Here is a 23,544-nt window from a genome sequence, read left to right on the forward strand (position 1 = left end):
ATTTTTTAAAAAATGGTTGCATACTGGCCGGGCACGGTGGCTCATGCCTGTAATCCCAGAACTTTAAGAGGCTGAGGCGGGTGGATTACCTGAGGTCAGGAGTTCAAGACCAGCCTGGCCAACATGGTGAAACCCCGTCTCTACTAAAAATACAAAAATTAGCCAGGCATGATGGCACACATCTGTGATCCCAGCTACTCGGGAGGCTGAGGCAGGAGAATTGCTTGAGCCTGGGAGGCAGAGGTTGCAGTGAACCGAGATCATGTCACTGCATTCCAGCCTGGCCGACAGAATGAGACTGTCTCAAAACAAAAAAAAAAAGGTTGCATTCTGTATTATTTTCTGGGTATGAACATTGAGCTATTTCCTATTGATAAGGACTTAGACTAACTCCAGCTTGTTGATATAATAATGCTAATAATGCTATAATAAATGTCCTTATACATAAGTATATATGTAACATAAATATATATGTATATATGTGTGTATATATATCTATACAAATATCTTTAACATACATATATTATATATCCTTACTATGTTATATATGTGTGTGTGTGTGAAAATGCTACTAAATTAACACCAAAATGTATTTACCAACAGTATGTGAGAATGTCTTTTTCAGTGAGACCATTCCCTTTACAGCAACACAGATGGAGCTGGTGGCCATTATCCTAAGCAAACTAACGCAGGAACAGAAAATCAAATGCCACATATTCTTACTCATTAGTGGAAACTAAACAATAAGAACTCATGAACACAAAGAGGAGAACAAGACACTGGGGCCTACTTGAGGGTGAAGGGTGGCAGGAGGGAGAGCACCAAAAAATTACCTATCTGGTATTTTGCCTATTATCTGGCTGATGAAATAATCTGTAGCCCAAATCTTCATGATACAGTTTACCTATATAACAAACCTGCACATGTACCCTTGAAGCTAAAATTAAAGTTCACTAAAAAGAAAAGAAAATGCTTTTTCCCTCACATTTGCCAATACTGGTTATTTTTCAAATAAATTAACGACTGGAAAAAATGGTAACACATTGTTTGCTGATTTTCATTCTTCTGATTACCAGACAAGGCTGAATATCCTAGTAAAAGTGTAAACTTTGTTCATCATTAACATTAGCCCAAATTAGGATTAGTTCAAAAGCACATAGTTATTTCCCATTAAATGTTACCATAGGCTTACCTATGATATTCTTCATTCTCTGTGCTAGGAAATTCCTGATTTTCAGGTTTTCTGCTCTTTCTTTGTGGAATTAATCCATCATCACCATTGCCAGCAGCAGCACCATCAGTCAGGTTTACTGATATTCCCACGTTATTACTTCCATGCCTCTGCATTTCTTCTTCAGCCTTGAGTGGAAGTTTGATATTAAGGATGGTTATTGCTTTATTGAATAAAAAGAACCTTTTTATTTTAATTGATTTTATCACTTGACTCAGTTTGCTACTTTAGTCATTAAAAATATTTGACATTTAAATTTAATCATATATACAGAACTGTTACCATATAATTTTAATACGTAATTATATCATTGTATATCATTGAAATTTTTGTAAAGTTTGCTTCATTTCTGTTTGAATGAATTAAACAGTTTTCAAAAATTTCAAAAAGGGCCCTCCTTCATTTTGTGCTTTTATTCCCCACCACTCTTCAGAATCTAATATAAATATTCACCCCATCTGACTTGTGGGAACACACAAATAAAAAGACAAAGATGCAAAATGTATCTTCTTCCATCTTTACCACATGGATTTTCCATTAAGTAGTCAGATTTAGAGGATGAGACACTGTGGGGCTTCAGGAATAGAAAGGAAGATTGCCCTTTTCCGCACTAAGATATTCTTCTCCCCCACTGCCTTTGATCATTCTTTTTTCATTTGACTCCTGGGATATCAAAAACATAAAGGTGCTCACTGAAACATGGGAACCAAAGTTTGTCACAGCACAAGGAGGAGAGTGAAACTGCTGAGGTGCTAGTGTGGAATTTCAGAAAATGAGATGTTCCCCAAATTTCACATTCAATAGCCATAAAATTTTCTAGCTGGAGGATATACAAAATAAGAAATTATCTTCTTCAGCCACATTATCTATTGATAATCAGACTAAAACCAAGAAAGATAAAATGATTGATCCAAAGCTCCTAAAGTGGCATTACCTAGCATTTTATGGAACCATTCAGGATTATTCCATAATGATGAAGAATATCTCTAGGGTTTGTCTCTAAAACTCAATGTACAAAACTTAGCGTTCTGAGTTAAATGCTAAATTTTTCGCTGATGATTTATGCTACTTACATGATATAATTGTACATGCCTAAACTTACTACACTTTGTTAAACAACGTAATGTAAAAATCTAATTCAACAGTAACATTTGAATATAAAGGTATACCTCTCTATCGCAATCCTTATTTACGTCTGGTTCTTGAGACATTTTCTGCAGATGCAAAAATAGAAGGTTAATTTGCTTGTTGTATTTCTCAGATGTCTGAACTTTTGGACTGCATGCTTTTAAAATAATTTTACTCTTAAGTAATCAAGTATGGACAATGAAAAATTAGAAAATAATTAAAATTAAAATTTACCTGTTAAAATAAATAATAATTAAAATTAAGAATTAACTTTTTAATCTATGTTAAGCTACTGCCACATCATTGGCTTCTGACTAACACGTTAAAAATAATTCACCTTAGCCAAAGGGAGAAGAAAAACAAGAACCAGCCAACTTAACTGTGTCACCATTTGTTTGGATTAAACTTAATTCATTACGTGTTAAATCTACCAAAAATGAATTAGCAGATGATTTGTAGTGTTGCAAAGGCTTCCTCACTTGAAAAGATTTTACTTCACCATACCCTAACTACTGAGCCCCTAGAGTGCATTTAAGTGCTTTTTTAAAAGATTACTAACTGGAGTGTAGGCACACTTAAAATTATTAGGAGCTGAAATCAACATCAAACAGAAAGAAATGCAAATTCTTAAATTTTAATTGAAATTATATACTGTAATATGATAGTGTTATGTATCCAGACTATCTGCTTAAGTCCAGTTCTAATATATTCTAATGTGTACTAATGGCAGTGGATAAAAATTTTTAAATAATATGCACTGATTTTCTGCAACTGAAATAAGTAAAATGTTATTGTGTTTCTACACTAACATCAAAAGCAAAATATGATTCTTGTAATAGGCAGTTGGGTTGTTTTCACGATCTGGTTCTCTCCCTGAACAGAAACCCCGAGGTCAATGACAGACCACAAGGCAGAATGCATCTTTAACCTTGGCATCAGTGATTGGCAATATGAAACTGCAGATTTTCAATCACTGGCCATGATTACTTCTTTACTATGAATCCAGCTCAGGGACCAACACTGTTACACTGTTCATAACTTCAATTGCTTAATAATATTATCCAATAATTGATGTTACTCTGTGGCCCAGGCTGGAATGCAGTGGCACGATCTCGGCTCACTGCAAGCTCTGCCTCCCGGGTTCACGCCATTCTCCTGCCTCAGCCTCCTGAGCAGCTGGGACTACAGGCGCCCGCCACCACACCCGGCTAATTTTTTGTATTTTTAGTAGAGACGGGGTTTCACCATGTTAGCCATGGTATCGATCTCCTGACCTCGTGATCCGCCCGCCTCGGCCTCCCAAAGTGCTGGGATTACAGGCGTGAGCCACCACGCCCGGTCGATGTTACTTTCTTTATCATGCTAGGGTGTTGTAAAAAGAAAAGAACAGGCCGGGCGGGGTGGCTCAAGCCTGTAATCCCAGCACTTTGGGAGGCCGAGGCGGGTGGATCACGAGGTCAGGAGATGGAGATCATCCTGGCTAACATGGTGAAACCTCGTCTCTACTAAAAACACAAAAAAATTAGCCAGGCGTGATGGCGGGGCGCCTGTAGTCCCAGTTACTGGGGAGGCTGAGACGAGAGAATGGCTGAAGTCGGGAGGCAGCGCTTGCAGTAAGCAGAGATTGCACCGCTGCACTCCAGCCTGGGGGACAGAGCAAGACTCTGTCTCAAACAAACAAACAAACTAAATAAATAAATAACAAAGTTCTGGATTTTTTTTTTTTTTTTTTTTTTTTTTTTTTGCCTCTATTCCAACGGGAAAAATTAGCTATAAGCTAGTCAAGAAAGCAGGTAAGAATATTTTAAACAAGAACATCTTAAATTTAATAGTGGGTTATAATGTTTAAGTTAAATAGCAAATATTAAATTAGAATCTATTGATTCTTCTATTAATGAGGTTGCTACATTTATTAAAGTAAACTTTCACCATGGAATACTATGCAGCCATAAAAAAGGATGAGTTTGCGTCCTTTGTAGGGACATGGATGCAGCTGGAAACCATCATTCTTAGCAAACTATCACAAGAACAGAAAACCAAACACCGCATGTTCTCACTCATAGGTGGGAACTGAACAATGAGATCACTTGGACTCAGGAAGGGGAACATCACACACCGGGGCCTATCATGGGGAGGGGGGAGGGGGGAGGGATTGCATTGGGAGTTATACCTGATGTAAATGACGAGTTGATGGGTGCAGTAGACCAACATGGCACAAGTATACATATGTAACAAACCTGCACGTTATGCACATGTACCCTACAACTTAAAGTATAATAATAATAAATAAATTAAAAAAAAAAAAGAAAAAAAAAAGTAAACTTTAAGAATCTATTAAAATATTCTTTAAAAAAAAAGAATCCATTGATTCTCAAAGCCTAGTCTGAAAGGTAATTTTATTTGGACTAATATTATTAAAACAAAGAAAACAACATTAAACCAGAAATGTGCATTTAAAATTTTACATGCCTCATGCTGGCTATTTTCACCTCCTTTAAGCCTTTGTGGATGTCAGCTTTAAGTCTTGTTCTGAAAAGAAATCCATACATTCAATTAAAACGAATCACTTAGAACAATTAAAAACTACATTTCATTTTATTTCATAAATGGAGCATTTAAATGAAGCTTAATCTTTCATGAAATAGTTACTTAAGAAATAATTCTCCAAAACTTCAACAAACCACTTGGTCATGTCACCAGATCGAAGACATACAAACACGTCAAACATTCACTCACAAATTCATCCACCAAACATAAATGAACAAAACCACCAGAAACGCAACTTTAAAATACAGTAGAAACATATAAGGTAACACGGTATATTGTTCTCCACTTCCTAATAGTACCTTACAAATGATTTCCAAAATCACTGCTGATACCTTTATTAGTGTACAATGTCTTCCTAATATCTAAAATGTTTCCCTCCACTATTCTGACAATTTAAAACAATCCTATGTGAAGTCTTTCTTGACTCTACATGTCTTTCCCCAGATAAACAGGTACCTCTTTCTTTGAGGCTCCCTTTGTACTTTACTGATTTTTCTACTGCACCTTTACCGCCTGAACTGTACATTATTGTTCCACATCTGTCCCCTCTGCTCCAAGACTGTCTTGCACATCACCTTTTATAAACAGTCTTTATTTGACTCAGCAATTTTTCATTGAATCCTGCTACATACATACCAGGCATTAGGGTTTAACAAGAATGAAAATAAAGCATGTCAGGGATGGCTTTTCCAGAAATCATGCCCAAGCAGAGACTTAAATATTGAGGCTAGCCAGATTAAAAGGGGTACAGGGCAGGAAAGGGTGACAGTATGCCAGGAAGCAACAAGATAGGGAGTAAGGCCTGCAAGAGTGAATGTGTATTTGCCTACAACAGAAGGATGAGTGAGTAGGTCTTTATCAGCAGTTCAGTAATGCCAGAGAAAGGGCACACAGGGAAAAGGGCTAAAGATGGAGGCTGGGGCAGAAGTCAGATTATGAAAGCCTTATGTGTAATTTTAAGATGCTTGGACATTAATGTTCAAGAGTAGTCTCGTTCTATCTGCATTAGATATAAATCACTTTAAATGCCAAAACCAATATTCCTAGTGAATCATTATTCATTAACACAAGGAGATAGATAGCTCATGTGGACACAGCTGAGATGATACTATGTGGAAAACTCTCAATAATTGTTATGAACATTTGGAAAGTCAATTCTGCAATAAAGTCATAGAAACTACAAGAAATCACTTAATATTTGGTTTGGGAAAGTGCTTTCTAAAGTAATAGTGCATATAAATATAACTAATAGTTGTGAATTCAGAGCTGTGAAAATAAAGCAAAGAAACCACATTGTGTTTGAGTCAGCAATCTTTAGATTTCTATATAGTTTTCTCATTTAGTCCCTAAATTCTAAATATAATCCTGGTACTCACTCTCAAGTTTACTTTAAATACTAGCCTATACAAAAAAAGCTCTTTCTCTTACTTCTTTTTGTTATTTTTGTTGCTTTTGTTAGAGGAAGAACACAAAAATTCCCTGCTAAAAGGGATTCTGTTTGGTTGCAGGCAGAAAGAGAGGAGGAAACACAAAGCACATTTTGCCAGAAAATGATTTTTTAGAAGTCATAATATAACTTGAAGTCAAGCAGAGGCACTCTGGAACTGAATTTGCTGTGCTTCTTTAATATGTTCCTTTCTCTCTTTGTTTTCTGGCAGCTGTGACTCACATAGGTCATGGAGAGTATCATTCCCTAAGGAAAACACAACTCCAATATACATCTTTATCCATTAAGTTCATCTGTCCCAATTCTGTGGATGCTGACTGACTTTCAGTCATTGATGGTGATACACATGGATATTTATCATCAACTTTCAGATTCTTGAATCTTTGACAATTCTTATTACTGAGAGTCAAACTAGTAGGATGCCAGCTATAAATGCTGATTATCCAATTACCTACTCAAAATATAAGAATATGCCATTAAACATGCACAGAAAAAAATTAGTCATTCCTGCTGACCTGCTGCTCTTTGCTATTCTGTATTCACCAGAAAATTTCCTACTCCTTCCTCATGTCCAGGTTAAATGCTAGTGTACAACCTGGAAACCTGCGAATCATGTTTCTCTCTATCCCCCAAACCTTTTTCATTCAATCATCACTAAATCATATGGACCATCCCTCTCTTCTGCCTCTGCTTTATATTCTCACTGCCACCGGGAACATAAACATTTACCAAATGACTTTTATTTTTAAAAAAATCTGCCAACTATTAATGTTATTTCTTACTTGAAAAAAGAACTTAAACAAAACAAATGAAAAAGGCATAACACCAAAAAAGGCCAACATTTTAAAATGAAAAACTGAGATTCCTAACTTTATTTATTTTACCACAGATGGGTAAAAACCTTAAATACATTGATACTAGTCCAAGGATATATGACAAGAAAGCTATAGCTGACTACTGCAAAAGCTTCCTTTGTCTCCTGGTTTCTTTACATGGTTACCTTCCATCAACCTCTATAAGGGGTCACAAACTATAGGCCACAGGCCAAATCCAGTCTGCCTTATGGTTTTGTAAATAAAATTTTATTGGATCTCAGTCATGCCTATTTGCTTACATATTATCCATAGTTGCTTTCACACTACAACAGCAGGGTTAAGTAGGTATGACAGAGATCACATAGTCTAAAATATTTCCCACCTAGTCCTTTACAGAAAAAGCTTGACAACCCCTGTTTTACACCATAGCCAGAATGCCTTAACACTCCAATTTAATCTTCTGACTCCCCTGCTCAAATTTCTCCAATGAGTCCCTGCAACAACCATTGCTGGCTCCCTACCAATAGCCATTCCTAATTCTTTCTTGCAGAAGAAACACAAAGCTATTGGGATACTTACTATCCCAATACTCCTCCCCAGCTTCAGAAAGAGAAATGATTATTCTAAGCTAGTCACAAAATTACATTTGCTTTCCCAGTGCCCGGTTTGGGTATGGGCATGTGGTGTGACCCAGCCAATGAAATGTTACAGAAAGTCCACTGCATGCTTCTAAGTTTTCTCCCTATTTAAAGAAACACATAAAGAAAAGCAGCCCTTGCAACGTTGTGTTCTGAGAATAAGATGCCTGGAGCTGATGCAGATTAGTCAACTGTGAAAGGAGACATGAACAAGACACTGCCAACAGCACAGCTGAAAGAGGGACAAGTGGGATTCTAGGATATCACTGAACAACCAAAACAACTCTGGTTCCTACAGTTTTAGCCACTCCTCATCTAGTATTTGCAGTCCAAAGCATTCTACCTGGTAAATTTCCCATGGCCCATGGGATAAGAGCTACTAATTTCTATAGTATTAAAAATTCTATCATAAACTTGCCTTAGCTTAGTATTCACCTCATTCCCAACCTCTTGTATCTCACACTTTTTGTACTAGCAAAAGTGAACTGCTCATAAACCCTGCAAAGTTCACTCAAGCATCTTGCTTTTGCACTTGCTGCTCTTCCTCCCATACAGGCAATCTCGTTAGATGTTCCTTCTGCCAAACACACCATCTCATTACATGTTCATTCTGCCAAACATCTTTCTTCTGCTACTTTACCTAGAAAAATTCTACTCACTCTGCATGCTCACCTTAAATCCTACCTACTTTTTTTTAAAGCTTTCATTCCTCATCACATATGTCTGGCACATAATCAATATAATATATAAACCATAAATATAAACTTCCAGTGGCCATCTAGCACACAGTAAGGACTGAATAAAGTAGCAAAATAATAAAAATGACAATGATAATAACAAGCTCCTGTCTGTATTTTTAAATGTGTTCTGTAGCATTAGAAAAATGCTTCGTATCTAAAAGACATCTGACAGTTATTTGTTAATTAGACAGGTGAAAACATAAATACAAATGTTTTCTTTGTAAATTCTGTTGAAAAAGCACAGAAATGAAATAGAGACAGCTCTATTCTATTATGAGCACCTTAAAGATCAAAACTACATCTATTCCATCTTTGTCTCCTGCAACATACAAAATCTAACTTACAGAAGCTCTTTGATAAACATATGGATAAATTAAAGGTGTCCTCACACAGTTTGAATTGTACAATATACTAGGTGTCCACATCCAGGTAGCATACTGGCATTTTTGTTATTGTGAAACATTTTTGTACTTTTATTATAATCTGCTGAGCCTAGAGTTGGGCAATTTGTATATTCATTATGACAATCTTTTGGCGAATGGTAGCAGAGCATCTTGTTTTAACAAAATTACTGTTACCACGACAATTAACCAGCAGGTAGAAGAACACATCTTGTTCCAACAAAGCAAATATACCTCTTTGAATTTCAAATTTAGAGGAATAAAGTCAGTAACAGTGAGCCTTGCTGGTACAAGCATATGTAACACGATCTGTGCTTCGCTGTTCATCATCAAAAATTCCTTACTTTTACTTTTTCATCTATGGTAGGACTACCCAGAGCAGGCATCCACAACTCCCAAGCCACAGACTGGTAGCAGTTTATGGCCTTTTTGGAACCACGCCACACACGACGTGAGTATTAGGCAAGCCAGAGAAGCTTCATCTGTATTTATAGCCATGCCCCATGGTTCATATTACCACCTAAGCTCCGCCTCCTGTCAGATCACTGGTAGCATTAGATACTCATGGAAGCATGAACCCTGTTGTGAACTGCCCATGTGAGGGATCTAAGTTGTGTGCTTCTTATGAAAATCTAATGCCTGATGGTCTGTCACTGTCTCCCTTTGCCCCCAGATGGGACCATTTAGTTGCAGGAAAACAAGCTCAGAGCTTCCACCCATTCTACATTATGGTAAGTTGTATAATTATTTTATTATATATTACAATGTAATAATAATATAAAGTAGCACAATAAATGCAATGTGCTTGAATAATTCTGAAACCATCTGCACCTTCCCCTAGTCCATGGAAATACTGTCTTCCACAAAACCGATCCCTGGTGCCAAAAAAGCAAAAAGGCTGGGGACAACTGACCTAAAGTAATTCACTATCAGAAGTCTTACCTGGATTGCTGTTTTCAGAACATTTTTTTGGCATCTGTTTTTCTTTATAGTCAGAAAGTAATTGGCAAATTCTATGTATAAAAATGTAATAAATAAAATTACTATTTTAATGCTGACATGAAAAACACTTACAAAATGCAAAATTCTTAGAGTATTTCAAACAATATCAGAATATCAGAAAACAATTATCATCCCATCTACTTTTGTGTACATCCTACAAACTTTTCATTAAGCTTCTAAAGAAAAAAGAAAAAAAGTAAGGTGAAATACTCATAAATCGAGGCCACTAAGACTCAGTAAATTAACTTGCATTCGCTTGACATAATAGAAAGTCCCAACTCTGAAGAAGTCCTAGCTCCATAATGAAGAGCTATTTGTTCTTGGAAAATTTACTTCTTTTAGGCTCAATGTCTTCTACAAAGTGAGGACTTTGCTGCCTTATTTCACTAAGCTATAAAGATTTAACAAGATAAAATTTTTAAGTGCTCACAGAAATAGTAAAGCAATGGAATAATCTGTTCCTAAACTTTATGACCGAAATTATCTTCGAATCCCAAATAAAACCCTATGTGTAGCTAGGCGCAGTGGCTCATGCCTCCAGCACTTTGGGAGGCCAAGGCAGGCAGATCACGAGGTCAAGAGATTGAGACCATCCTGGCCAACATGGTGAAACCCCATCTCTACTAAAAATTCAAAAAATTAAGTGGGCGTGATGGCACGCGCCTGCAGTCCCAGCTACTTCGGAAGCTGAGCCAGGAGAATCACCTGAACCCGGGAGATGGAGGTTGCAATGAGCCAAGATCGCGCCACTGCACTCCAGCCTGGCAACAGAGCAAGACTCAGTCTAAAAAAAAAAAAAAAAAAAAAAAAAAAAACCCAAAGTGTATTGTGTTCATAGGTCCTAATATGCAAATGTTGTAGCTTTCAGGAAATGTTATTAATTTTGATTATTAGTTGTCCTACTCCTTATGGCTTATAATTCAGAGCATCTCAACTATTTCACAGTTTATAACTAAATTTATTCATAAATATCTCATTAAAGTAGGTAACATGATTGTGCACGATTATGGAGTTTATCAGTCACACCAAGAGCAGAAAAACCAATGGATGAATGTCAAGACCTGGCTTGGACCAATGATCCTTCTCTACAGACTCACACTCTGAGCCAGCAGATGTTTGTTAAGATAATGCTTCATATCCATGTTCATCTCCAGCGGACATGGGAGACCAAAACCCTGCTTTTATTTGTTTTAGGTTCCATGAAGAAGTTGCAAATTGACATTCTCTAATTTTTGAATACATACTAACAATATATTTTGCACACAACACTCTACACATTATTCAGCTCTGGGAACATCTCATAGGCCACCTTACATGAATATTTTTATAGCAAAACTCACAATTTCAAGACTCAGATGGCACCCATTTTGCTTTGATTCACACTGTTTCCTTAGAGTTAGTCAGCAAATAGTCAAGCGACCTTCCAGTGACTGTGCAAAATATGGAATGCTTCAAAAATTTGTGCAGCCTGCCTATTCAGGGGCCATGCTAATTTTCTCTGTATTGCTCCAATTTTAGGATATGTGCAGCCAAAGCAAGCACAAAGCCCTACTTTTACACATGGACAGCGATGAGTCATGAACACGGTTTAGCTCTAAGTCCAACTAACCTACTTGAGATCTCGAGAATTATCTTCAATGGCTTCCTGTGAGGTAGAATTTGAAAATATTTTTAAATATTGAGGAAGAGATGCAAGTAACTTGGGAAATTTTCATTATCATGGAAAACAGATCACTCAAGGGGCCAACCACAACTGGGTGCCCACTGCTCTAGGGAAGGTTAACATGGGACTTTCTACTGCCTAAGGTACTATACAGGATATAAAGGTGCCTCAGGGTACATATCTGGTAGCAAAGAAGAAGAAACAAACACTGATCTCTTTCTGCCACATTATTTGAACCTCTTTGACAGTTTGGAACAAGCCCAACTAATATCTGCTAGAGAAAAGACCAACACAGGACTCAAAGGATCTCTTAACATGAAGTTCTCAGTTAAGTCTAGGATAAGATGTGGGTTCCACATCAGGTTTTGAATGTGGGGGGAATGGTCAATTTGCTCACTTTGCATGCAGATAAAGCCAGGATGTCAAGCTGCCAGAGCAGGGTGCTGGTGCTTTGGGAACAATGACTGAGCACACAAGCACAGGTATGTGAAGTAAAGAACGTTGTAACTTTGAAGTCTATGTATGGATCACCATGAAGACTTGAGGGATCTCAATCAGTAAGGGCATGTTGGTGTCAAAGGTCAACCATTACCAGGCAGCAGGACCAGTTTCAGTAGCAACAATGTAGCAACAGAATCAATGGAAACAACAGAATGATTAAAATGTCCTTTTTTCCTCCTCCTTCTGACTTGATAAAAAGGATTGTCTTCCTTGGACAAATTCAAGGAGTACATAGGAGACAGTCCCCAGAAAACAATACAAGACTTTCTACTAAACTAGACACTTAAAGACCCAAATAACTAATCAGAAAAATCAAAGATGTGATTCTATTTTTTATCCAATGCATAGGTGTTATACTTGGAATGAAATGAACAACGTTGGGATCTCTAAGGATAAAGGTCTTAAAAGTCCTGAGGTAAAGAATCCTGCACCCATTGGCACCTTCTAACTAGTCTAGCTTTTTGTTTGATTTCCAGCTGATGCAGTGGACTAACTCATGGCCACTCTAAAACTACCTAAACCAAACTATGACATCTCACCTGATATCCAAGATACAAAAGTTAAAATTATTTTAAACCTCGATTTAGTGTTAACTAGCCTTTTAATGTAAATACTTACATATTATGATGACTAGAAATAGCGTAATCTTCAGCAGTCCACCCAGATACATCTTGAGAAAATACATCAATATTTTGCTGAAGCAGAAGGCTAACCATACTTGCTGATCCACAACGTACAGCAAGTATAAGAGCAGTTCTAAAATGACAGATAATTTCTCCCTTAGGAACTTTAATAAAGTTATTTTAAAAGCTAATTTGATATACTTTCCCAATTTAATATCTTGCCTGTCCATGCAGAATTAAACATTTACATGTACTAAAAAACATAAGCATCTTGGGTGCTCAAGTGTTCATCTTTGTAAAATACCACCAAGGTTAAAAGAAAGGGACAAAAAGGAATCCTCTTATCTCAGTGGGGTACTGAATAGTGGAAGCTACTAATTTAAAGGACTTTGATGGGCAAGAAATTATGCTAGGGCTGCTTATCTGAAGTGGACAAAGATTTAACTGAAGATTTCTTCCCAGCTTCCCTAGACTGATATGCCATAATAGAAAATCAGCTAAATAGGAACTATCTGCAGGCTGAAAGCAGTAATATTAATAATAATAGTAAGAATAGTAGTTATAGTAGCTTCAGTTAATGATGCCAATAAGCATGTGCTAGGCAATGAATTAAATGCCATATATGTCTTTCTTACTTATGCACAGCCAACTTTGAAGGATATATTCTCCTTCTTTTCATATATGACAACATATGTGGTAGTAAATAACGTTCCCAAGGTCACACACCTAGCAAGTAAGAAACCTAGGAACTAAATCCAGTTTTGTGTGAATCTAAAGTCTAGCTCTTTTCTCTTTATCACCCACCTACAGCTTGCCTTCATTAAAGGAAGTGTATGTTATCCACTTAAAACTATCTTCACTCCCTCTCTCCATACCAATTAAAAATAAAAACATCAAAATACACTGGAAATAAAGAAGGAAAAAAAGCTAATGAACCCACAGTATTTGGGAATAGCAATTAATCGTCATGTAGGGATAAGCTAACATTAATATTCTTTAAAGAAAGTAACTTAAAGCAGTCATTCAAAAGACAAAATGATTTTCAACTCCTGTTTATGTTTAATATAGCATATTTAATGGAAAAGCATATAAGAAGCAGAGGTTAAAAACTATAGAAAGGGTTAAGAAGTTCAATACTGAGTCATAAACTAAAAGCTAAAGTTCGCACTTCATGAAACTAATATGAAATCCCTTTAGCTAATATAACATCATATAACCGAAAACATCACATAACAAATAACATCAGTCAATATAATAAAAGAAGATGAATCCTACTAAAACTGTTCTTTATGTTGCCTAGTCCAAATGACTGCATTTCTCCTTAACTGATTTGTGTTGATACCGATCACCATGTTCCAATAAGTATAAGTTAATTTTATTAATTTAATGTTTATGACTTGAGTGACTGTTATCACTCCAGAACAATACAGAGATAAAATAACTATACCTTCCAAACCTATCAAGTGCATTTAAATTAGCTTTTTTCTTGATTAAAAATTCCACCATTTGCTGTTTCTGTCCATGTACACCGAGTAAAAGTGGTGTGAGGCCACCCTGTAAAACAATATTAACACAAAAACAATATGTAATTCAAAACAATTACCTATTTCTCAAATGAACTGGAAACTTTATATAAGATCCTATGAACTTACACTCACAGAAAGTAAATAAAATATAGTTGTCTCCTTCTCACTCTTCTGTGCTTTCCCACACACTCACTACTCCTTCTCTTGGAAACACCCCTCCTCTGCCTCACATTAACTCTGGTCATCTTGAAAACTCACTTTAAACATTTACTGTTTCCAAGATTCTTTGCTTCTGTCCCAGCATTTGACATGGTATTACTGGATAATTTTTCCCATCTAAACAAAAAGCTTCTTGAGGGCAGGGGCTGTATATTTTATCTCTATATTCTCAAACCCTATGACAAATCATTGTGTATAAAGCAAGAATTTGCATGTAAAATATTTCTTTAGATTCAGATGTTTTACCAAAAGATCAAGCTCTGACGTGCAATAAAACTTGCTATTAAGACTCATACTGCCCATTTCAAGAATTTTTCCAACATTTATTCATTTAAAATCTATTTGTATATAATTTTCCCAGATTGTTAACTAAATAATGAGTTCATAGTACTGCCGAAACTAAATTAACAGAATTCCTATCTGTATTCTTAATAATTCCATGGTTTTTAGTGTTTAAAACTGCCATCCTGATTATGCCAAAGCTCTACAAACTTAAGAGACACACTTGATAGTCCATAATACAGCTTCAATTGACAAAAAGGGTAATTTGTTACAATACTAATTGAGAAAACTCTGCTCTTAAAAATGATTTACTGACCTAAGCACTTAAATGATAACAAAGAGACATAAAATCCTGAGAAACCCAATCTGTACTTACTGAAAGACTACTCACTGAAAATTTCTAAAGACCTTCTGAATGGCATTGAATAACTGATGGTAGGAAGGAAAAGGTATTATTCTGTAAGCTGATAGATACTGCCAATAATATTCATTTTAATGTCCCAATCACAGAGATAAAAGTCAAATTAGGCCAGGCATGGTGTCAGACCTGTAATCCTAGCATTTTGAGAGGCTGAGGTGGATGAATTGCTTGAGCCCAGGAGTTCAAGACCAGCCTGGGAAACATGGCAAAAACCCCATCTCTACTTTAAAAAAAAAAAACTGAGGTGGGAGGACCACCTGAGCTTGGGGAGGTTGAGGCTGCAGTGAGCTGTGATCACACCACTGCATTCCAGCCTGGAAAACAGAGTGAGACCCTGTGTCAAAAAAAAGTCAGACTAACATTATTGGAAAGGAAAGATGTAAAGGAATTAGCACATATCCAACTCCAACTCTTCTAGAGATATATTAAGTTTCTGAGATATGAGAATTTACCTATTACCCTTATCTATTCAGTGATTCTTAAGCAGAAGCGTACACGGATTTTGAGGAATTTGTTGTTGTTGTTGTTGTTGTTGTTGTTGTTGTTGTTGTTGTTGTTAGAGACAGAGTCTCATTATGTTGCCCAGGCTAGACTCGAACTCCTGATCTCAAGCAATCCTCCCACCTCAGCCTCCCTAGCAGCTGGGATTATAGCCATGCACCACCATGCCTGGCTTCAAGGAAACTTTTTTTTTTTCTTTTTGAGACTGAGTCTCGATCTGTCACCAGGCTGGAGTGTAGTGGCACAATCTCAGCTTACTGGAACCTCTGCCTCCCGGGTTCAAGCGATTCTCCTGCCTCAGCCTCCTGAGTAGATAGGACTACAGGCACGTGCCATCACGCCCAGCTAATTTTTGTATTTTTAGTAGAGACGGGGTTTCACCATGTCGGCCAGGATGGTCTCGATCTCCTGATCTTGTGATCCACCTGCCTTGGCCTCCCAAAGTGCTGCGATTAAAGGCAGGAGCCACTGCACCTGGCCTCAGGGAAACATTTGTAAACATATGCTATCAAAATCTTCAGGGTAGAACCTAGACTTGCAGATTATTTAAAAATTTTTCTCAGGTTACTCTAATTCACAATTCTAGCTGAAAACTAGTGCAATGGACAATTATTCAGTCTCATCTCTCACCCACATGACCAATTCCCTTTATCATTTGAGCATTTGGCCAAAAAGAGGAAAGAATGAGAGAGAGACTCGTTTGCTGAAAACACCACTTAATTTTCCTGGGTAGGGGTAGAACAGGGTGTAGTAAACTCAAAATCCAACTTCATCTTGTTACTTATAAGCTTCTTATCCTCCACGTTCCCATCAGGACATTCTAGATTTGAAAGCAGAGTTGAGACTCTTACCTAAGCGGCCATTTCTACCAGAATAGGATAATAAGTCAGTGAATTACTTGTTATTCCCTCTGCTCAAGGGTTTCCCACGATATCACCACCTATTTACAGCCAATCTGGTTCCTCAGAGGCCTCCTAAAATTGATCAGTTTACAACTCACTAACTCCCTCTCCCAAATTGAAAACCTGTCATTCTCTAAAACTGAAGAGAACCTTGTCTCATCATACAAAGGGAACAAATGAATGCACAACAACAACAAAAAACATACACATAAAACCTCTTTATGATCTTTTCTCTCCATTACCTAATATCCAAATTGGCCTCTATATTTCTGATTGCTCTCCTTTTCCCTTTCCATTTCTGCCTTATGAGCAGGCAGAAATATCTTAAGCCTTGCCACTGAGAGATACGTCACTTCATATCTATTACTGGTTTTTTTTTTTTTTTTTTTTTTAGGAGCTTGCCAAAGCAGCAAGATTTCTATTCACTGAAGCATGTTTTAGTTTTCTTGGAGTTTTAATGTAAAACCTATTTCCAGGGCAAATTTTGACATTTTACATTGTTTGGGGGGGGAAACTGGGAGGGAAAATTGAAAAAAAAGTAAGTCTTACCTTTTACAAATTCAGAGTTTTCAAAAAAAAAATATTTACCGCAAGTGCATAAAAAATGCTGTACCCTCTAATGTGTCTTTAAAAGTGACAATATTTAAAAGTCTTAGATAATTAAGTCATTTCAAAATATTTTCATTCAGGTTATGCTTGAGTAAAACTGGCCCTTACACAAGTCAATGTTAAAATAAACGCATTGGGTATTTTGAAAATAAAATTTGATCTATACCTTGTTTTTTGATTCGATATCAGCATTGTATAAAAGCAGTGTTTTGGCCATTAATCTATCTTCACTGTAGACAGCATAGTGTAGGGCAGTATTGCCATACACATCCGGAAGATTTGGATCAATACCATGTTGTAGCAAAAGTATCGCACATCGTACAGCCTGTCAATGTTAGACCAAAAACAAATTATAAATCCTAGGAATTCAAGATAAACATTCCACAGGTTTCATCAATAAGTTATATTTAAATGAGAAAACTCATTTTTATTCTATGTATTGAAATCAAATCCATATCATGCTGATATAGTTGGCTACTGCATACCTGTGTTAGAGCTGTCCTCTTTTTGCTGTCAAAGACACGAAGTTGACATTTTCTATCCAGCAGGAGTTTTCCTACTTCTGAATTCCCACAGGCCAAATGTAGAGCAGTCCTGTGAGAGTGAGAAGATGTTTTAGCAAATTGTAGTGTACTATCTAAAGCTGTAGCAATGATTCATGTAATTGCAAACATTGAATAACATGCTATCCCTCTGCCTTCAAAACAAACATTTAATTTTCCTGTAAAGAAAGCACACTATTAATTACCTCTCATTTCTCACTGTATTAATGAAATAGCAGCCTATCTGAAAAGAAAGAGCATAGCCCTTTGTTTACATTAAATTTGGGCTGGAATCCTGCTCTGAGCTTTGTCACTTCCTAGCTGTTGCTTAGCCTTTTTGTGTCTCAATTTCCTCATCTATAAAATGGGAATGAAAATAGTAGCTTTCTCACAGGAAACCACTGTAATGCTTAAATGAGACTCTACACAAAATATATAGAAGAGTTCCTAACTCAAATAACAGCTCAATAATTGTTAGATATTTTTACTAATACTACTAAAGACAACATTTGAATTAAGTGAGATAATACAATTATACCTACACTTTGAGGTATGTTTTAAAGATTACAGTTTACATTGTATTTTGATGATTATAAGAGGCTGTCTTCATGTTTTGACATTCCTTACATTGTAGTACCACTTGTAATTCATGACTTACTGTAACTATAATTGGTAGCATTTAAATAATTCTCTTATTGACATATGAAATAATGGGGCATCATACAATCCATGGTGGCTTACATTAAGTAGAATATGGTATGTGTAACGGTTCTGGGGCAATTCTAACCAGATGATTGGCATTTGATAAATTTTAGTTCTTAAAAGTACTATGGAATAAGAGGGATAAGGCAAAAACAGCAAATGTCAAAACTAATTTTTACTTTAATTTTCAAAAAACTTTAAGCCAAAGGAAACTTGGGGTTCAAATGAATAGGTATGGCTCATTTTTTCAATACTTAGATTTATAGAATATATGTAAATCAGATATTTCCAATGATAAATATTAGGATTTGAAACATAAATTTTCTTTTTTAATGAATTTATGAAACTATTTGTGGAGTTTTTTTCAACTTTCACACTCAGGGGTATACTGCAGGATGTTACATAGGTAAATTGGTAAATATACATAGGTATATTGCAGGTTTGTTACATAGGTAAATGTATGCCAAGAGGGTTGATAGTACAAATTATTTCATCACCCAGGTATTAAGCCCAGTACCCATTAGTTATATTTCCTGCTTCTCTCCTTCCTCCCTCCAATAGGCCCCAGTGTGTGTTGCTCCCCTCTAGGTACCTGTGTGTTCTCATCATTTAGCTCCCCCTTATAAGTGAGAACATGCAGTATTTGGTTTTCTGTTCCTAAGTTAGTATGCTAATGATAATGGCCTCCAACACCATGTCCATGCAAAGGCTACGCTCTCATTCTTTCTTATGGCTGCATAGTATTCCATGGTGTTTATGTACCACATTTTAGTTCTTAAAAGTACTAAAACAGTCTTTATCCAAGACTGTTATAAATTTCAAAAGGGCAGTTAAAGGTTATTTTTTACTATTTTCTACCTTCAGAATGCTATTGTTTGAAAGGAGGGAGGAAAAGCTTCAGTTGAGATTAAGTCCTATTACTCTAATTTTAAATCTCTCACCTTGCTCAAGCTGGGCAGGTAAATATGAAGTTTTCAAAGATGGAAGGATACTGCAAGATAGTAGACTATGCCTGCCACATTATAGGTAGCTGGCTTATATTTGATGAAAGAATGGATAAACACAGCTGGGGAGTTCAATCCCTTTTTTTTTTTTTTTTTTTTTTTTGAGACACAGTCTCACTCTTATTGCCCAGGCTGGAGTGCAAAGGTGCGATCTCGGCTCACCGCAACCTCCACCTCCATGTTCAAGTGATTCTCCTGCTTCAGCCTCCCGAGTAGTTGGGATTACAGGCATGCGCCACCACAGCCAGCTAATTTTGTATTTTTAGTAGAGACGGGGTTTCTCCATGTTGGTCAGGTTGGTCTCGAACTCCAAACCTCAGGTGATCCACCCGCCTTGGCTTCCCAAAGTGCTGGGATTACAGGCATGAGCCACCGTGCCCAGCCCAAGTTCAATATTTTTAAAGAAAACTCCTGTAGAGTACAGCAATACATTTGTAATAGTAATGATCATTTATATTTGCTATTTTAGTTTTCATAAAGATATAACTAAAATGATTAATCCATACTTCTTGAACATGTTAATCTATATATAATGAAAAGATACATAATAAAATGTATACATAATAAAATCTACACATAAAATCTACAGGCACAGGCAAAAACATTCCCTCTACTTCTGAAGAGGCTACAAGTTCACATAAGATATCCATCCACATAAATAAGTAATAGAAACTGAGAATTGATCTATGCAAATATTATATTCCTTCTCTTCCCAAGGATTATTTCATTCAGAATGAACTTTAACTAGAACTTTTCAGAGGTTTATTGCAGAAATCATAGATAAGAAAAAAGGAAAAACTTCACTTACAATACAAATGCCCAGAAATAAGTTTTATTGTATTTTCACCTAACACAAGAGCATATTCTGTTTGTGTGTATGTGTAACCTGTTTTTTTGTCACTTGGTATAGCAAAGTATATCTTTGCATGTCAACGTATATCTGTATCTATTGACATCCTCAATGGTTACGTATTATTCCATTACGGATGCACTGAAAGTTGATCATAAAATCTGTTATGAATTCTTAATACACTGCTATTTTAAGTAATACTGAGAAAGACAGATATATCAATTTCCCAAAGATATTTCAGTACAATGGAATTGATGGGTAAAAGGCACATACATTTCTAAAATGTGGTTCTTACCACCAAAGTGTCTATTTGAAAAGTCACAGCAACTTAAACTTTAAGCAACTGTATAAGTACCGTTGCTCTTCATCCTCACACTTTGTGGATAGAAAACAGTATTTCAATCCTCTTTTAAATTCCTTCTCTCACCAGGAACACTAACTGTTTTCCTATGTGCATAGGTCACTGGAAGATCTGCAAAAAAGTACTTTGCCCAATTTTAAATTGAGCTTATTTTGTTTTCTTGTTGATTTGAAAGAATTATCTGTAAAATGAAAACACATTTCTTATCTACTATATATATAGTAAATATTTTGCACGTATGTTGTCTTTTGCTAACTTTTTTCTTATATACAGGGTGTTTTAATCTTTATTTTGCCAACACAACCTTCAGAATGCTTGCTTGTGAGGTTCTTAGAAGGTCTTTGTCAAGATAAAAATATATCTGTATATATAGGCATTTGTGTTTTCTTCTGGTACTTTCCTCATTTTGAATATTTAAAACTTTTAAACTATATTCCATCAGAGACTTATTTTGTGACATAAACATCTAGTTTTCTCCAAATAGCAGGCATTTCATTTATTAATAATTCATCTTTTTCTAAGGAAGGAGACCACTACTACTACTGCTGCTTCCTCCCCACTACCTTGCCTAGTTCACAAGACAGGAGGAAAAAGAGAAAGCAAAAAGTTAGAAAGAAATAAAAGTAAGATAAATAGCCAGACAACCTTGGCACCACCACCCGGCCCTAGGAGTTAAAAAAAAGGTAATAATAATAACATTAACCCCTGACCTAAACTACTTGTGTTATCTGTAAATTCCAGACACTGTATGAGAAAAGCATTGTAAAACTTTTTGTTCTGTTAGCTGATGCATGTAGCCCCCAGTCACGTTTCCCACGCTTGCTCGATTTATCACGACCCTTTCACGTGGACTCCTTAAAGTTGTAAGCCTTTAAAAAGGCCAAGTATTTCTTTTTCGGGGAGCTTGGCTCTTCAGACACGAGTCTGCTGCCGCTCCCGGCCAAATAAAAAACCTCTTCCTTCTTTTTTTTTTTTTATTATTATTATTATACTTTAAGTTCTAGGGTACATGTGCATAATGTGCAGGTTTGTTACATATGTATACTTGTGCCATGTTGGTGTTCTGCGCCCATCAACTCATCAGCACCCATCAACTCGTCATTTACATCAGGTACAACTCCCAATGAATCCCTCCCCCTTCCTCCCCCCCATGATAGGCCCCGGTGTGTGATGTTCCCCTTCCCGAGTCCAAGTGATCTCATTGTTCAGTTCCCACCTATGAGTGAGAACATGCGGTGTTTGGTTTTCTGTTCTTGTGATAGTTTGCTGAGAATGATGGTTTCCAGCTGCATCCATGTCCCTACAAAGGACACAAACTCATCCTTTTTTATGGCTGCATAGTATTCCATGGTGTATATGTGCCACATTTTCTTAATCCAGTCTGTCACTGATGGACATTTGGGTTGATTCCAAGTCTTTGCTATTGTGAATAGTGCTGCAATAAACATATGTGTGCATGTGTCTTTATAGCAGCATGATTTATAATCCTTTGGGTATATACCCAGTAATGGGATGGCTGGGTCATATGGTAGTTCTAGTTCTAGATCCTTGAGGAATCGCCACACTGTTTTCCATAATGGTTGAACTAGTTTACAATCCCACCAACAGTGTAAAAGTGTTCCTGTTTCTCCATGTCCTCTCCAGCACCTGTTGTTTCCTGACTTTTTAATGATTGTCATTCTAACTGGTGTGAGATGGTATCTCATTGTGGTTTTGATTTGCATTTCTCTGATGGCCAGTGATGATGAGCATTTTTTCATGTGTCTGTTGGCTGTATGAATGTCTTCTTTTGAGAAATGTCTGTTCATATCCTTTGCCCACTTTTTGATGGGGTTGTTTGTTTTTTTCTTGTAAATTTGTTTGAGTTCTTTGTAGGTTCTGGATATTAGCCCTTTGTCAGATGAGTAGATTGCAAACATTTTCTCCCATTCTGTAGGTTGCCTGTTCACTCTGATGGTAGTTTCTTTTGCTGTGCAGAAGCTCTTTAGTTTAATTAGATCCCATTTGTCAATTTTGGCTTTTGTTGTCGTTGCTTTTGGTGTTTTAGACATGAAGTCCTTGCCCATGCCTATGTCCTGAATGGTATTACCTAGGTTTTCTTCTAGGGTTTTTATGGTATTAGGTCTAACATTTAAGTCTCTAATCCATCTCGAATTAATTTTCGTATAAGGAGTAAGGAAAGGATCCAGTTTCAGCTTTCTACTTATGGCTAGCCAATTTTCCCAGTACCATTTATTAAATAGGGAATCCTTTCCCCATTTCTTGTTTCTCTCAGGCTTGTCAAAGATCAGATGGCTGTAGACGTGTGGTATTATTTCTGAGGACTCTGTCCTGTTCCATTGGTCTATATCTCTGTTTTGGTACCAGTACCATGCTGTTTTGGTTACTGTAGCCTTGTAGTATAGTTTGAAGTCAGGTAGAGTGATGCCTCCAGCTTTGTTCTTTTGACTTAGGATTGTCAAATGTGGGCTCTTGGCAATGCGGGCTCTTTTTTGTTTCCATATGAACTTTAAAGGAGTTTTGTCTGCGGCTCGTCCTGCTGCATTTCTTGGTTCCCTGCCTGGGAAGCGAGATTATTAATGGATGGTCGAGGCAGCCCCTTTGGCAGCTTATGCCTGCCCTGTAGAGCATCCCTGTGGGAGACTCCAGCCAGCTTCAGTGATAAGGATCCTGAGAGCGCTCCCGGGTAGGCATTTGCCCCAGTGGAACGCCTTGTCAGAGCAGTGCACAGCAGGTCCCTATGGAGGATCAACACAGTGCTGAACACTGGGAAGGAACTTTAAGTCCAGACATCTGAAACTTGGTAAGACTGGTCTTTGGAACTTGCCCACTCCATTTGAGTGGAAGCGTGGCCTGATCACCCACAGCGTGCCTGTACTGGCACTTTGG

The 23,544-nt window shown here is 36.8% G+C and overlaps 1 protein-coding gene and 1 non-coding gene across 2 annotated transcripts in view; both read right to left on the minus strand.

Annotated features, from left to right (window-relative positions):
- Positions 1–23,544, minus strand: part of LOC112630390 (POTE ankyrin domain family member A-like) — a 46,000-nt gene that overhangs the window by 17,018 nt on the left and 5,438 nt on the right. Inside the window, 11 exon segments of the mRNA XM_025394630.1 lie at positions 1,193–1,359; positions 2,401–2,445; positions 4,829–4,865; positions 4,867–4,888; positions 9,890–9,960; positions 12,732–12,869; positions 14,184–14,290; positions 17,363–17,521; positions 17,682–17,790; positions 20,650–20,669; positions 22,785–22,794. Coding sequence (XP_025250415.1) covers positions 1,193–1,359; positions 2,401–2,445; positions 4,829–4,865; positions 4,867–4,888; positions 9,890–9,960; positions 12,732–12,869; positions 14,184–14,290; positions 17,363–17,521; positions 17,682–17,790; positions 20,650–20,669; positions 22,785–22,794 — 885 coding nt within the window.
- LOC112630826 lies at positions 11,385–11,491 on the minus strand. The gene has a single exon (XR_003120963.1). It is a non-coding gene; the product is annotated as a U6 spliceosomal RNA (small nuclear RNA).

Source organism: Theropithecus gelada, chromosome 8 (genome assembly GCF_003255815.1).
Source record: "Theropithecus gelada isolate Dixy chromosome 8, Tgel_1.0, whole genome shotgun sequence".
Classification (NCBI taxonomy): Eukaryota; Metazoa; Chordata; class Mammalia; order Primates; family Cercopithecidae; genus Theropithecus; species Theropithecus gelada.